Consider the following 16508-nt stretch of genomic DNA (forward strand, 5'->3'; position numbering starts at 1 on the left):
ATGTTAAAGTTGGCGCAAACAGACCAACCAACAGACCAACCATTGGACAGGGCAAAAACAATATGTCCCCCACTACTATAGTGGGGGACATAAAAATATAGAAAACCAGTTTCGGGTTAAAATGGCTGCTGTTTTCAATGAAATTTTACGAGATTTTAGTATTTTCGAAAATCAGATTTTTCTTGAGCCAAATTCTCAATATTTTCGCATATGGCTCAAGTGGCAAACGACAGCGCTAGCCCTGATTATAGGGTGGTAGTTTTCTGGAAAAAAACATGGTGGCCATTTTTATTATTTACGATTACACAACATATTTTTTACCAATTTAGCAGCCAGGATAGTGTTGTATCAATGTATAGCACGCACCAGCTTTTTAATTTGAATTTTGGAGGTAAAACACTGCGCGCTATACGTGGAAACCTACGGTAATGAAATAAGGAAATGCTTAAATGAATAAACTGTTACATAAAAAAAATTGTTATTTCTTTAAGTTATTCCAGAAATTCTTATCTTTCATAGGCACTGTAACAAGTATAGGCCTAAGGTTATACAAAAATAAAGAATAAAATGAGACTTTTGAATTCAAAAGACGAAAGAAAAATATCTACAAAAGAATTAATATTCTCGCCAACAACATAACACCCATATACCCACACATAAAAAAGATTACAAGAGCGCACAACAACTCACCCTTCAGGCAGCTCATCAGGTTCACTTGGTGGTGAGCTGTTGGTGATCTGTGAGGAGGTGGTGACAACTGGGCTCGTACCGGAGTTGCCCCTGTCCCGGGAGATCAGACTGATCACGATCTGACCCCGCACCGGCTCAGTGTCATCTGCATTGTTCCTCTGCAGATCCAGCCGCTGGACTGTAACAGAGAATTTACAATTTGGAGTCCCAGGTCGACGTGATGGCGTTGATGCTCGAGAGGGTGCCAGTGAGCGGCATGGCTTCGTGCCGCCTGGTATCTGCGTACACGACTGCACGGATCTGGGAGCAGGAGAGCAGGACAGTGAGCGTGCACGTGACGCACGTGAGGGCATATGCACACACACTGACATTCTATGAGGAGGGTTGGAGCCCGCCACTATAAAGCCGAGATAAGTGTGAATAGATAAATTGTGTCCTTGCACATATCCAACACACAACCTCGTAGTTGAACCGTTTTGCTACTATTTAAATCATAAAATTGTACAAACTGCAGATGTTTTTCATTGAATATTACATCTGTAATCCACACCACATGTTTGTCAATTTGCACAATGCTGCTAGGACAAAGCAAGCTCTGAGTAGATGCAGTAAATGAAACCCCTGTTATAAAAATGTAAACCACAATTCAACTACAGCCTTGACAACAGTAAATTTATATCCTTTCCGCCCACTATTGGTGGATTAAAAATTTAACAGATGAATATCTTGTCACTATTTCATTATGTAAAATTGTGACCCCAATCCATCTGTAATTGCCAGAACACAAAATTAAATCAGATTAGTATCTGTCCAATTTGCTTTCAAATATGCTTTTCCTCATATGAGCTGTATTTTCCTAGGTTGAATGGAGAGTGTCAGACTACAGGTATTCAATTTAAGCCTACATGCCTGTTAAACTAGCAACAAGTTAATGTATCAACATGGTAGGAAAACTTCAGATTTACATGGGCCAGTATTAAAACTCATGTTAGTAAAAGAATGTTTTAGCTACCCTACTATAATGTCTCAATATTGAATAAGATATTAAATAACAAATCTGTATGCATACAATATCAAAAGCTTATTGTATTCTCGATTTCTTTTTTAAACAAAACTTATGACATAACACGTAGATAGTGATACAAAATAATGTAGTAATGCCTGTGTGCAACATGCAAAGCTCATTGCCAATAATGCTTGAAATTATGGATCATGCCGAACAATGCCCAGGCCATCCTTAAAAAATTGTTTGTTTGGCCTAACCCGACCCAGGGAAATTTGGGTGGGTCGGTAGGTAGGTATTTTTTTTCTGACATTGAACTCCGACATATATCAAACTGAAAGGTAATTATTAAATAAAGCTCCAAGTCTTCTGCCTCATGAAAGAAAATTGGTAAAGATTTTTCTGCACCGTCTGTATCACCGCACGTGTATTTTTTCTATAAAGAGCTTCTTTTCATTTACTTATTTTTTATACGACTTTTGCCATCGGCCGTTATATTGTAGGCAGATGACAATATCAACTGTGTATTCCATTATCTGCGCATGAATAACCCAATATTACCCGATAGCGAACTCAATGGTGATTGGCCCGCTACCATATGCGCTTCAAATTGTTCATGGAAACAAGGAGAAAAATAGTTAAAAAAAAACACTTCTGAATAAAATGGCAGATGTTTTCAATGAAATTTAACAAGATTTAAGCATATTCGCAAATTATATTTTTATAGAGCCAAATTTGCTTTACTTTCGCAAATGCCGAATGACAGCGCGAGCCCTGTAGTAGTGAGCATTTATTCCAATAATAACTTTTTCGCAATGCTCCCGCTGCCATTCGCCATTTGAGTCATTTGCAAAACTATTGAAAATTTGGCTCAAGAAAAATCTAAATTGCGAAAATGCGAAAATCTAGTAAAATTTCCCTGAAAACATCCGCCCTTTTAAATCCGGACTGGTTTTCTATATTTGTCTCTTTGTTTCAATGAAAGTGTTTGCAATTCGAACAGTTAACGAAACCCGGTCTGTACCCTATTAGACATTGCTTGACCTTATTGTTAATGAAGTGCACATGGTAGCTGGCGAATCAGCATTGAGCTCGCTTACACATGACATGATGTTGTCGAATGAAACGTGAGAACGGGTGGAGCTATCGGATAATATTGGGTCATTCATGCGTAGATGTTGTTTAATTGAATACACATTTAATATCGCCGTCTGCCTCCAAAATAGCGACCGGTTGTATAAAGAGATAATCAAATGAAACAAAAACGTGACAATACCCGTCAATAAATATTTCTAAACTGACCACTTTTTATCTTTCTATCGAATATTTACCGATCTGAATTTAAGAGTGATAATTAATTAATTAGTTACATGGCGATAATATTACACATCCTGCCGAATGCCGAATTTAATTGAACGGTGATAATTAATTGATTGTTTTTTTTTTACTCCCAAACTATCCTTAACAACAGCAGCGTATTTTAATTAAAGGAATACGAAAAAAACAAGAGGGGTTTAATTGTATTTAAAGTCTAATTAATCGCATATGCATATGTCAAATAAATAGGCGACTCAAATAAATACTGGTACGTGTTTTGTTCATTGCTATTCTAGATACCCTTGAAAGAGCATTCAATTAAATGACCCAAAAAACCGGAAAGGATAAAAAGCGGACAGGACAAATTTAGCGGAAAGAAGTTTCGGCAAGCAAAAAAATTTTTTTTTTGGAAAGTAACAAAAAAAATTCAGTCGGGCCGATTTTAGTGGGTCGGTCAGGTTATGCCAAATAAAAGAATTTTTAAGTATGGCCCCATGTTTGACCTTTTTCCTTAATTGCAACCTTAAACTTTGCCCTTACTGAGATACACTTTGCTTACCTGGTGACCATTATTGACAAATTATTAAAAACTTATAGTCTGGACAAGCTGTTTCAAACAAAAATTTTAACCTTGGCAATTGACCTTGACCTTTGAGGTACAGAGATGTATGTTACTTATTACACAAAGCCTCAACATGGTGAAAATTTCTTACATAATAATAACAAATTCATGACGTCTGATGAGATGGCAGTTCATACATGAAGTTTTATGCACAAGTTACAACTGAAACCTTTGCATTTGACCTTGAACTTTCAGGTATGGAGATGGACTTAGCAAGTAACACATTTTCTTCTCATGGTGGTATTTTTGTGGGAAGTTATTTTAATATTGCATGATGAATGTAGAATTTACTGTCCGAAGAAGGTGTTAAATGGCAAAATTAGACCTCTAAGTGTGACCTTGTAATATGAGGTAGAAAACCCATGAAACCTGCATTACACAGCCTCCTTGTGGTGGTAATTTGTGGCTTATTATTATAAAATTGCATGATAAATCAGAAGTTAAAGTCTGAACAAGCTGTTGTATGGTCAAATTTTATCTTTGACATGTGACATTGACCTTGTAGTTAGGGAGGAGATAGGTTTTACACAAGGCAAATGTCTTATTTTGATGAAAATATGTGGTACACATAGTCTTATGAGGGTAAAATTGTACACCTTATCATAATAATGCCTGCTATAACAGCTTTCGTCAAGTGATCTCGACACATAAAGATACTCAGACTGACAACTTGTCCAATTAGATCTATTAGATCTATTACCATTAATTCAATAGCAGTTAGTTATGTAAGCATATGTAACATATATTCCCTTTTAAACCTTTAAACTGAATACAGCTAGGAAAAAAAGATATAACAGAAACTTTTGTATTACATGGCATTCACTGATATTTAACAAAACAATAAGACATTTTCAGAATCAAACAATACTTGCTTTATAAACGTCAAAATCAAATAAAGGCCAAAATTCTGTTCCCATTGCATACATGTTTTATTGAAATCCACCTGCATGATCTTATGAAGTAAATTCTTCAATCCTGCCAACTGACTACACTGAAACTTATCAAGGATTCACATTCATTAACTATAAAAACAGACATACAACAAGGGCTGTTTGTAAAACATTCATGCCCCCCATATGGGCTGTCAGTTGTAGTGGCAGCCATTGTGTGAATAGTTTTTTGTCAATGTGACCTAGACCTTTGACCTAGTGAGCTAAAAATCAATAGGGGTCATTTGCCAGTCATGATCAATCTACCTATGAAGTTTCATGATCCTAGGCGTAAGCATTCTTGAGTTATTATCCGGAAACCATTTTACTATTTCGAGTCACTGTGACCTTGACCTTTGACCTAGCGACCTGAAAATCAATAAGGGTCATCTGCCAGTCATGATCAATGTACCTATGAAGTTTCATGATCCTAGGCCTAAGCTTTCTTGAGTTATCATCTGGAAACCATCTGGTGGACGGACCGACAGACCGACCGACTGACGGACAGAACGACATGTGCAAAACAATATACCCCCTCTTCTTCGAAGGGGGGCATAATAATGTGTGAAATAATTCTGCATTAAAAATATGTAATCCCAGTTTATGCACAATAAAAGGCACATCATGGGAGACAACATCACATCTAATACAGGGCTCAACATTAACCAACTTGCCCTACCGGGCAAGTACTTAGAAAATCTACTTGCCCTGAACGTAAAGCCACTTGCCCAAACATGCAATATCACATCAACTGTAAACCTCATATTTTTTAATAAAACCAAAATGATACACCGTAAAACCTTTGTTATTTTTTAACATTACACAAAATGGTTACAGCAATTAAAGTTTAATTAAAGTCTAAATTAAATGCTCTTTGTTCTTTTTACACTTTTCCGGGCGAACAACTAGATTATAAAATAACTTGCCCGGACCCAACTTTTACTTGCCAGGGGCAATAGGACAACCGTTAATGTTGAGCCCTGCTAATACCAACCATTTTTTATGTATTTTCAAACTCACCTAACATTTCTTTTATTTTTTTTACAGACATTGATAACTTTTAAGGACTTGTTTGTTTTCTTCTAATGAAATAACTGCAACAGCCCTATTTGGCGAAAAACTTTGTTTTTCAGATATGTGTCATATTTCTTTGATTAAAAATGTTTTTGCATTAAGTAAATATGCAGTAATTCTTTAAACTCTATAAAATTGAGTGATAATGAGTGTTTCACTTTTCCACAACTTTTGAGACATAACTATCCCCCAAATATAGATATTACCCCAAATTTCATGCTTAATAGGGAAAGTTTCTATTACATTATAATTTATGTTTAACAAGGATATGTTTTTAAAATATTGTGTAGTTTGGTGCCTTAGAGGCTGTATGATGTGGGTTACATGTAGGTCAAGGGCAGGTCAAACAGGCTAATGAAGTACACGTACCAAATCAACCTTTTCTGAATTTATGAAAATTAAATCTTAGAAAAACAAAAGTTTAGTTTCTGACATAATTATAATACAAATTTACCAATTCAAGTAAAACACACATTTCTCTATATACTTTGTTGTTAAATATTCAGGATACATATTGCAGACTAAAACATCCTTTTATTAACATTAATAGATAACCTTAGTGGATTTTTAAAATGTATTTCTATCAAGTCAGAATGTCTTATTATGTTTCAGCATGCTTCACAAATCACACGCCCAAGCTAATGTAATGAGACAGATTTGCTGTTAGAGCAACTACAAACCATAACCACACAGCTACTACAGACTCACAAATCTTTCAATTTTCCACCCAGTTTCATGACAAACATTATGTGATGGATTCAGGTATTTATATGGACCTGCTTAACAGTGTCATTTCATTTAATGTTCAACACATTAGTTTTCACTTATACAAATAATTATACTTAAATTAGCAAGTTAAAAGAAAGCAAAAACAATAATGTTCAGTTTGTATGACAAGTAAAATCCAACAACTAACATACAGATTCAACAACATGCTGACAGTGATTGTTTTCATCTTTCCATTTACTAGAAAATACAATATTGGCTTCACAATCATACAATGCAATAACACATGATTTTCTATGAGCTTTTATCCTATAACAAAATGAAAGCAAATATGTCTGTACAAGAAGGTGGAAATACTCTAATTACTGCTGAAGAACCTCGTAGTTAAAATTGTGTATGAACTAAGTAAACTTTAGGGTCAATTGGATTTATACAGAATACAAAATGTGCATGGTAAGGGAGTTAACTCTTGTTTCAGCAAAATAAATCTATCATGAATTACTGCTCTTGCAGTGATTAATGTTGCTGAGATTTTGCAAGACTTTGTTCTAACAAAAAAAAAGATCTACAAATGATACACTGAATGCAGGAAATCAATAAAGGCAATGGTAAAATGTTGTCATTTACTTTCTTTCAATTGTCTTTTTCCCTGTCAGCCTCCATTTTGGGATGCACTTTCTGTATTTTTCAATTTCCCTAATAATAACTAAATATATTTTAAAAAATCAAGTCACACCCTTACTTTCAAGTTAACAACCTTAATAATTCTCAATCAGATAAAAATCCCTAGGCCACTGAAAATAATTTGTTTTAATAATGGCATAAGGCATAAAAAAATAAATTACATTTATGTAACTTTTTTTTTAAGAAATGCATTTAATTATGTTCAGGTTTAAAGTGCTCAACACAAAATGAATATTATATTAAATCAATGCATGGTGCAGAATATTCTCTGTCAACAGTGGTGTCATTTGTCCCCAGAATCTGGAAAATTAGGATGGGGGTCAGGGTCCCCAACATGGATAAAGGGCAGAGCCCAGTCCTAACTAATTTTACTTTTTAATAGTCTTACTAGTTGCAATTTCTGGTGAATACAATCGGAAATATCATAAACCGGACCATCTGTATCACCGCATTGTATTCATCACCCTATTGTTTTTATAAACAACTTCAAAAAATACTGTATCTGAAAACGACAGTCTGAAAAATGTACGTGTTTTTTTCACATGAAATAAAATGTGCATATTTTTTTACTGCAGAAGAATGAAAACCTGTTACCTTGCACATATGTAATCAATATATAATTTGGTTAACATATTGCTTTATAGTATGCTATTGCACTGCTTTTCTTTGCTTTTTGATCAATTGAAATATTTCAAAATGGCGGATATAGAAAAGTTTTATTGACTATGAGATCATCGAAAAGTAGCGAATATTTGTTGTCAGTAACCATTGCATCAGCTTACAAATAAGAAATAAACAAGGGCTGTAAGTAAAACACGCATGCCTCCCATATGCTGTCAGTTGTAGTGGCAGCCATTGTGTGAATATGTTTTTTGTCACTGTGACCTTGACCTTTGACCTAGTGACCTGAAAATTAATAGGTGTCATCTGCCAGTCATGACCAATGTACCTATGAAGTTTCATGATCCTAGGTGTAAGCATACTTGAGTTATCATCCGGAAACCATTTTACTATTTCGCGTCACTGTGACCTTGACCTTTGACCTAGTGACCTGAACATCAATAGGGGTCATTTGCCAGTCATGATCAATGTACCAGGGCTTTCAATAGGCGATTTAACGATCCCTCGCCAGGGCGCTTGAATTTCGAAATCAGAGTCCCCGGGGCGCTTGAAGTTTTCCGATCAGTGTATTTTTCAGTAAAAGAAAGTGAAGGTTGTCAAAAACAATCAAGGTTTCTCTATCAGTGTATCAATATTCCCTGTTTTAAAAGAGCACTCGCTCGGTACCTACTTTCACAAGTAATCGCCATAAACACCACATGGGGTTATGGGTAATCCACTGATAAGACGCGCGTATCGATTATTCTAGCCACATTACTCATTTAAATGCTGACAAGGATGTATCAGATAACTTTCCAGTCGTCAAACTGTGATGTTCATCGTCCAATCGGTTATGCGAAAGCTTATGAGGGTGGGGTTAACTATCGACCATTATTTTTGATTGACGTCGGTCACGAAGTAAGAGTTTATCGCAGCTTGATTAGCAAGAAGTTATACCATTTACGTAATATAAAACCGGTAACTAGTACAGTACATTACATTAAAGACGGTTTCGGGCATCATCATCACACCTTTTTACTGTAAACAAGTGTTACCTATGACTCAAAATTAATACGAGAAATTAATTGCAAGTGGTAAACAATTAATTACTTAGAGCGAGTAAGTTGTGCAAATAACTCCCGGTTGCAATTATGCGATAACAATTTTATTCCAGTACATGTATATTTCATCATGTCCATTTATAGAACTGATTCACCTCGTTTTTCTGACATTTATTCGACACGAAATGCACTTTAACAAATTTTCGTTGAATTAATTACGCACAGTTGTAAATGTTTTGTCCGATAATCGATACTTAGAAGACTGATGATGGCAACCGGCCGTAATCCTCGTGGACAATGTGAATTTCATGCATAATTCCGTCAAAACATTTATTTGACTCGTGAAGTGTTTAAACAAATTATCGTTGAATTCATAACTCAACTGTTAATATTTGTCGAAATCTCAAATGGGAATAATTAAATTTGTAATCCGAAACCCATTCCAGTAAGTCGATGTTAACGCGTTTTTAATCTGAAACACACTTCCGAATGTAAATGTTACCGCAACGTAAAAAATATTCTTGCTTCAAATTAGCAGTGCAAATTTATTTTGTGTCTAAGCTTTTTCTCAATTAAAAAGAGCGCAAAAAATTATGCAGCATGTACAACGTCGCGTCATGTGTATTGTGCGTGTATTGAGCATTTTAACAAGCACACAACACGTCAGGGGATTGATGCATGTTAAGAGGCAATATTTCATCAAATCTATAAATAGTAACTTAAAATTTATTTGATACTATAAAAAAAAGGGCAAGGTTTGTATTAAAGAAATAATTGAGAGCTTTTAGCGTACATATTTACCAGAAAGTGATTTATAAAAACGGAATAAACGGGATTATCGGGTTATAAATAGAAACTTGAAAAGTAGTAAGTATACAGTAATAGAGTAGGGTTGAAATGGATGTATTGGGAAATCGTTTGAGTCGGGATTTTACTATCTGTGCGGGAAAGTTTTAAAACAATTAAACAATATAAAAATATATATATATATATATATTTAAATGACAGGGTTATTTTCTTGAAGAGTCATAGCTCACCAAATGATGTCTTTTGACTCTGTTTTCTTTGAGTTATAATGCACCACAGAACGTGAATTGACACGTTAAATTAAAATAAAAATCAACATCTGGAGGGGACACCACTCCCAAACCACCCCTATTAGCCCCGAGGCGCCTGACAAAAATCCTGTGGAAAGCACTGCAATGTACCTATGAAGTTTCATAAGACTTGGTGTAAGCGTTCTTGAGTTATCATCCAGAAACCATTTTTCTGTTTCGAGTCACTGTGACCTTCACCTTTGACCTAGTGACCTGAAAATCAAAAGGGGTCATCTGCGAGTCATGATCAATGTACCTATGAAGTTTCATGATCCTAGGCGTAAGCGTTCTTGAGTAATCATCCGGACACCATTTTTTTGTTTCGAGTCACTGTGACCTTGACCTTTGACCTAGTGACATGAAAATCAATAGGGGTCATCTGCCAGTCATGATCAATCTACCTATGAAGTTTCATGATCCTAGGCGTAAGCGTTCTTGAGTTATCATCCGGAAACCGTTTTACTATGTAGGGTCACTGTGAATTTGACCTTTGACCTAGTGACCTGAAAATCAATAGGGGTCATCTGCGAGTCATGATGAATGTTTCTATTAAGTTTCATGATCCTAGGCGTAAGCGTTCTTGAGTTATCATCCGGAAACCATTTGGTTGACGGACGGACCGACCGACCTACCGACATGTGCAAAACAATATACCCCCTCTTCTTCGAAGGGGGGCATAATAAATAAAATACCGGGCAAAATCGGTACCAAGCATAATTTTCCGGAAAGCATATGAAGCTATAACAAAAATATTAATTTTGTTCTCAAATGATAGCGCACTCGAACTAATAACTCTTAAACACTCATCAGATTTTCTTTGATCTCAAAAATGACCCTGGACAGCTCAAATCTGGATTTCTGGAATAATCCGGACAATTAACACCCCTTATCAATTTATATCAGAAGATGACACATGTAGAGTTTTTATATTTTAATTAAAAATCTGCCAATTGCTCATGATTTCCGCAAAGTTTGCAGTGTTGAAAATATTTAGGCAGTGTAGCACAAAATTTCAACAATAATGGACATGTATTTTTATTTTCTCCAACTACTATGTACTTACAGCCAGTGTCTTTGAGCTGGGTGATTGTGTTGGACATGATGCGCACACACCCCAGAAAGCCTGCACCCTGCTTCTTGTGAATCTTCTTGTGGTTCCATATACTTATTGTCACAGAGTCCAACTGTCCAATGTACCTACAAAGAAATAATCCAGCATGTTGTTCATGAATTTGAATATTCCCATGTCCATGCCTATGGAAATTCATGCTGAAGGAACACCTAAAGAACAAATTAAGTTTATAAGGTGTCATGAAGCAATGTACCACAAAAATATCTGATATACTGTCAGACCCCCCTTGTATAATTTGACAATTCTGTTTAAATTTACATGAAACATAATTAATTCAGAGAAACTTTTATCAGTACATGCCTTAATAAATGTAGCCCTTCCAATAAATATATGTGAAACAATCTATGTAGGTTTGGTACTGAACTAGACTTACAGATCGAAGTGCTGGTTCCATTTTGGATCGAGAGTGTTTTTACATATCTCTGTGGAGTGACACTGCCCGGAACCGTCCACACTGATCTTAGCAAACGGGTCAGGCAGGCCTGGAACAACCACACAAGAACAATGTATAACATTAAATAATACCACAATAATAAAAGGTAAGTATGTCATTATTAATATATATGTGTAATATATCACAAATGTTAACATACACATCAAGCTTCACACTGACGGTTTTTGCGCAGTGGCACTGCGGTGCCTAAACATTCATATCTTTTTTGCCGCAAGGCTTGGTTTACTGATCATTATTATTCAGAGCTTGAAATTTTAAAAAGCACCTGCAAGGTTTAATTGGATTGAAAATGGCATTCATCTTACAACCAATTAAATCAATACTTTAATCAACTGTTTGTGTACAGGCGTTTACACATGATGTGTGCGAGATTTATGAGTGGCTTCACAAATAAATCAAGTTTGGTCAAGATTTTCACTCCTTCATGGTATATCATATTCACGCTAGTGTAGTGCAACAGTTACATAAACAGTTTTACATCATAGAGCATACCACCCTTAACAACATCTTCTCTTTGACTTTGACATGAAGTTAGCTGTCAATCAGTCTATTCTTCTCAATAATCTAATCAGCCAATCAGCACTCAGGCAACAGAATACATGCTGTCCACATTGCCAAACTATGCTTATGAATTTATATCTACATGAATAACAGTCAATTTATGTCATGATCACTGTCTCTGGATCCCACAAATTGCAATGTAACGGATGTTCATGTGAATTTTAGGAAGTACATATAAGAAAACAAGATGCTTTTGTGAAACACAATGTCCCCCTATATGACTTTTGACCTTGAAGGATGACCTTGACCCTTCACCACTCAAAATGTGCAGCTCCATGAGATACACATGCATTTCAAATATAAAATTGCTAGCTTCAATATTGCAGAAGTGACATTACATGCGCAATTTTGACCCATATATTAGACCTTGAAGGATGACCTTGACCTTTCACCACTCAAAATGTGCAGCTCCATGAGATACACATGCATGCCAAATATCAAGTTGCTATCTTCAATATTGCAAAAGTATTCATAAAATAAGCGATTTGGGCCACATATATTTTACCTCTAACTTTGAGCCACATATATTTTACCTCTGACTTTGAAGGATGACCTTGACCTTTCACCACTCAAATTGTGAAGCTCCATGAGATACACATGCATGCCAAATATCAAGTTGCTATCTTCAATATTTCAAAAGTATTCATAAAATAAGCGATTTGGGCCACATATATTTGACCTCTGACCTTGAAGCATGACCTTGACCTTGACCTTTTACCACTCAAAATGTGCAGCTCCATGAGATACACATGCATGCCAAATATCAAGTTGCTATCTTCAATATTGCAAAAGTTTTCATAAAATGAGCGATTTTGGCCACATATATTTGACCTCTGACCTTGAAGGATGACCTTGACCTTTCACCACTCAAAATGTGCAGTTCCATGAGATACACATGCATGCCAAATATCAAGTTGCTATATTCAATATACTGTGAAACCATTATTAATCGTCAGGCATTAATTTTCATAAATTTCGTCAGTCGACCGATCGGCTAATTTAAGATCCTTACGAACAATCATGCTCTATGTTTGAACAAAAACAAACACTAAGTTGAACAATATTTTAAAACTTTACCGTATACATTAGGCATTAAATTCCAACATAATCCATGCACACATTCACTGCTGTTTCGTAATCAAGATTAATCCGGTTTTGACACAAAGTAATGTATATTACACAAGGTACTTAACTGACACGTTACACTTCTTTAAAACGCGTGTGCAGTACAGCTGTATCGAATGCGTTGACTTCGTTTATGTAGAATGGTAATGAATTAGCGCTAATTGTTTATAACTTTATTACCCATTAGGTGCATTGTGTTTTTCAGGGGTGTTGCATATTAGCCATCACGCAGCGAATGCCGATGAAAGACAATAAACCAAATGAAAAGATGACGATGTGTGATCAACATGCGTATTTATCACAAATTAATAAAGAATATTTTAATTGCTGTTTGTTGTTTGATTGTTTGCCCATAACCACACTTATTACTATTTTATATGTATCAATTTATTTATTTTTATATTATTGACATTATTGATTTATATACCGGTAGTTTACTTTTTTAGAACAAACACACACATAGAGTTTATAATTTTAATGTTGATATCAGAATAAAAAAGCATTTTATTTGAAAAAAAAACATTGACATTTGAGGCCAATTACTGTTCCTAAAATTATCAAAAATGTACGATGCAAAACGCTTGAAACTTTATTGAAAAGTGACAAATTAATTTCCTAACACTAGTTATAATCCATATTGTTCGCACCTTCCCTAATTGGTGCCGATAAAGGTACGATTGTTATCAGTATGGCAATTATAATAATAGAATAAGACTAATTGGCAATTGGCTTCGTTGTTACAAACACTCGTTAACGGTTATTCGATCCCACTTGTCCGCTAATCATAACAATGAACGTGTGAATGGCATACATTAAGAGGGTCCAATACTGTCCCTTGAAAACAAAACTAGTTAATTGGCATGTGACAAACAGGCCCCACCTCCTGCAGTGATTCTCAAGTGTGCTCCCGCATTCGAACCACGATTTTTGGCAACTGCGATTGATCGTGAATATGTATTTCACACAAATCGGATATTGACTGACGCATTTTTTTTAAATTCAAAATCATAAATCGGCGAATTTAAGTGCTGACGAAATCGTCATTTTTATAAAAATGACGAAATTTTGTGCTGTCGAAAATAAATGGTTTCACAGTAGCAAAAGATATTGCAAAATGTTAAAGTTGGCGCAAACCAACCAACCAACAGACCAACCAACAGACAGGGCAAAAACAATATGTCCCCCACTACTATAGTGGGGGACAGAATAATATTAATAAAAGAAAATGGTGTGATTTAATAGATCTGAAGAATTGCAGAATTTTTTTTTTTAAATCAACCCTCTTTTGTGCTGCCTTGCTGCTGTGCTTGGAAGCCTGATACATGTACATGCATAGTGGGAGAAAATGAGTAATTGTGGGTTTAGAAGTTCATGTCACTTAACTGTGGGTAAACTAGAATACCTGGAGTAACCCGGCCTGTCTGTTATGGTGACTACTAATTTATTCATATGCACCTGTAGTGTTAATTGCAATTATGTTGCCAAGATGTAGCCTAGGTGATAAAGCTAGTAAACCAATCACTGCGACTACCAGACAGCCGGGAGACCATGATGACAAATGCGAGGATTCACCCACATAACATAGCAATCAAATGCCAATGTGAAAGGTCAAGGTCATCCTTCAAGGTCAAAGGTCAAAAAATAATAAAATATTTCATTTCCCAATTCAATCTCTTACTTACAGCTCATGCAGCTGCACGTTTTAAGTGGTGATAGGTCAAGATCAACCTTCAAGGTAAAAGGTCAAATATCATTGTATATTTCTTTCCTATAACTTTAACCTTCGTTAAAGTTTTATCATAACTTTTTATGCCCCCGGATCGAAAGGTCAGGGGCATATTGTTTTTGGTCTGTCTGTCTGTCATTGTATGTGTGTGTCCCAAAACTTTAACCTTCGTTAAAGTTTTGGAATAACTTTTGCATTATTGAAGAAAGCAACTTGATATTTGGCATGCATGTGTATCTCGTGGAGCTGCACATTTTGAGTGGTGAAAGGTCAAGGTCATCCTTCAAGGTCAAAGGTCAAATGTGTGGCTTCAAAGCGGCGCAAAAGGGGGCATTGTGTTTCTGACAAACACATCTCTTGTGTTTCTGGAAAAACATAAAGTGTCACTAAATGTAGTATCTCTATTAAACTTTCTGTTTTAAGTTGAATTCAGTTTTAGTTGTTCATTTAGTTGAATACTTTGATTTTATTATTTTTCCTTTCCCCAGAACAAGTATTTTTGCTTGTTCACAAGTCATGACTTACAATGTAGAAATATTAACATTTAGTTTTTAGTTTTTAAATAGTTTTTTATAAATATGGATACATCTGCATTAAATATTGATGTAAGATCATGCAGACTAAATAAATGGCAAAAACAACAAAAATAATGATGTCTTAACCATTATATGATTACTCTTATATAACATTATTGGTAATTACAGTGCTCACGCTGCTGCCAGACATTATCGCCAATGGCGATTATTTAATCCAACTTGCTATTATTTCTTAAAATTGTCTAGAAAAAATGGCGATTATTTTATCCGCCTACATCAACAATAAATTTGCCTCTATAAGTTTTCTGGCGAATGCCAAACGCCTATAAATCGGGGCCATCAAGCAGGAAAAATCAATGACGAGATAACCTGTGTACACACTCGACCCTGTGTATTGTCATACACGTGTCAATAACTTCTGCGACATCATGGCCTAGAGAGTTTTTTCTGAATCATTTTCCGACAGAAGTGATATATTTCAGAAAAACGTCTTTAATCTCCCAGTGCTTTACCAAGTATCGGTAACTGTTCGATTTTCGTTATTTTTTCGCCAATTATTATTTTTTAAAGCGTAATTATTGAAAATCGCCGTGAATCGGCTGGTTTAGTTTTTCACGCCGTTTTTGTCTGCAATAAGATTACGTTGATATTTCTTGATTAAATAATTATTTAATCGCCATCAACTAATTATCCCCTTCATTACCGCTATCTGTCGTCTGCTTCAACATTTGTTGATGTGTGATAATTATTTCAATTTTGTTTGTAATTATTTTGTTTACGTTGCTCAAATGATACCCAAAGATATATTAATAGATCTTTGTTTATAATAAAGATGCTGATTTTGTTATTTTTCTATAATTAATGTGTTTTTGTTGCTCAAAAAACTAATTAACCTTAAAAAACATTCGACACTTCTCAAAAGGTAAGTAGAATAAAAACTTGAATTCTGTCAAAATGCTTGATACAGTTGTATGCTCTTGTTTATAGGTTGGGGTCATGATGGTAAACAAGTATGCAAAATATGAAAGCAATTTGTCAAGGGACATTGAAAATATTTGGGGTAGTACGCAAACTTTAAAATTTGCTGCATATTCTAAGTGGAAAAGGGGCCATAATTATGACAAAATGCTTGATAGAGTTGTCTGCTCTTGTTTATAGGTTGGGTCATGTT

The 16508-nt window shown here is 35.2% G+C and overlaps 1 protein-coding gene and 1 long non-coding RNA gene across 3 annotated transcripts in view; one reads left to right on the plus strand and one right to left on the minus strand.

Annotated features, from left to right (window-relative positions):
* The window catches only part of LOC127868551 (E3 ubiquitin-protein ligase SMURF2-like), a 65485-nt gene that overhangs the window by 32273 nt on the left and 16704 nt on the right, over nt 1–16508 (minus strand). For both annotated transcript variants that reach the window (XM_052410407.1, XM_052410406.1), the window contains exons 3-5: nt 11309–11417; nt 10867–11000; nt 691–868 (exon numbers count right to left, since the gene is read on the minus strand). In XM_052410407.1, coding sequence (XP_052266367.1) covers nt 691–868; nt 10867–11000; nt 11309–11417 — 421 coding nt within the window. The remainder of the gene's footprint in view (nt 1–690; nt 869–10866; nt 11001–11308; nt 11418–16508) is intronic.
* Nucleotides 15029–16508, plus strand: part of LOC127868587 (uncharacterized) — a 32097-nt gene continuing 30617 nt past the window's right edge. Inside the window, exon 1 of the long non-coding RNA XR_008044187.1 lies at nt 15029–15070. This is a non-coding gene — a long non-coding RNA (uncharacterized LOC127868587). The remainder of the gene's footprint in view (nt 15071–16508) is intronic.

Source organism: Dreissena polymorpha, chromosome 2, assembly GCF_020536995.1.
Source record: "Dreissena polymorpha isolate Duluth1 chromosome 2, UMN_Dpol_1.0, whole genome shotgun sequence".
NCBI lineage: Eukaryota > Metazoa > Mollusca > Bivalvia > Myida > Dreissenidae > Dreissena > Dreissena polymorpha.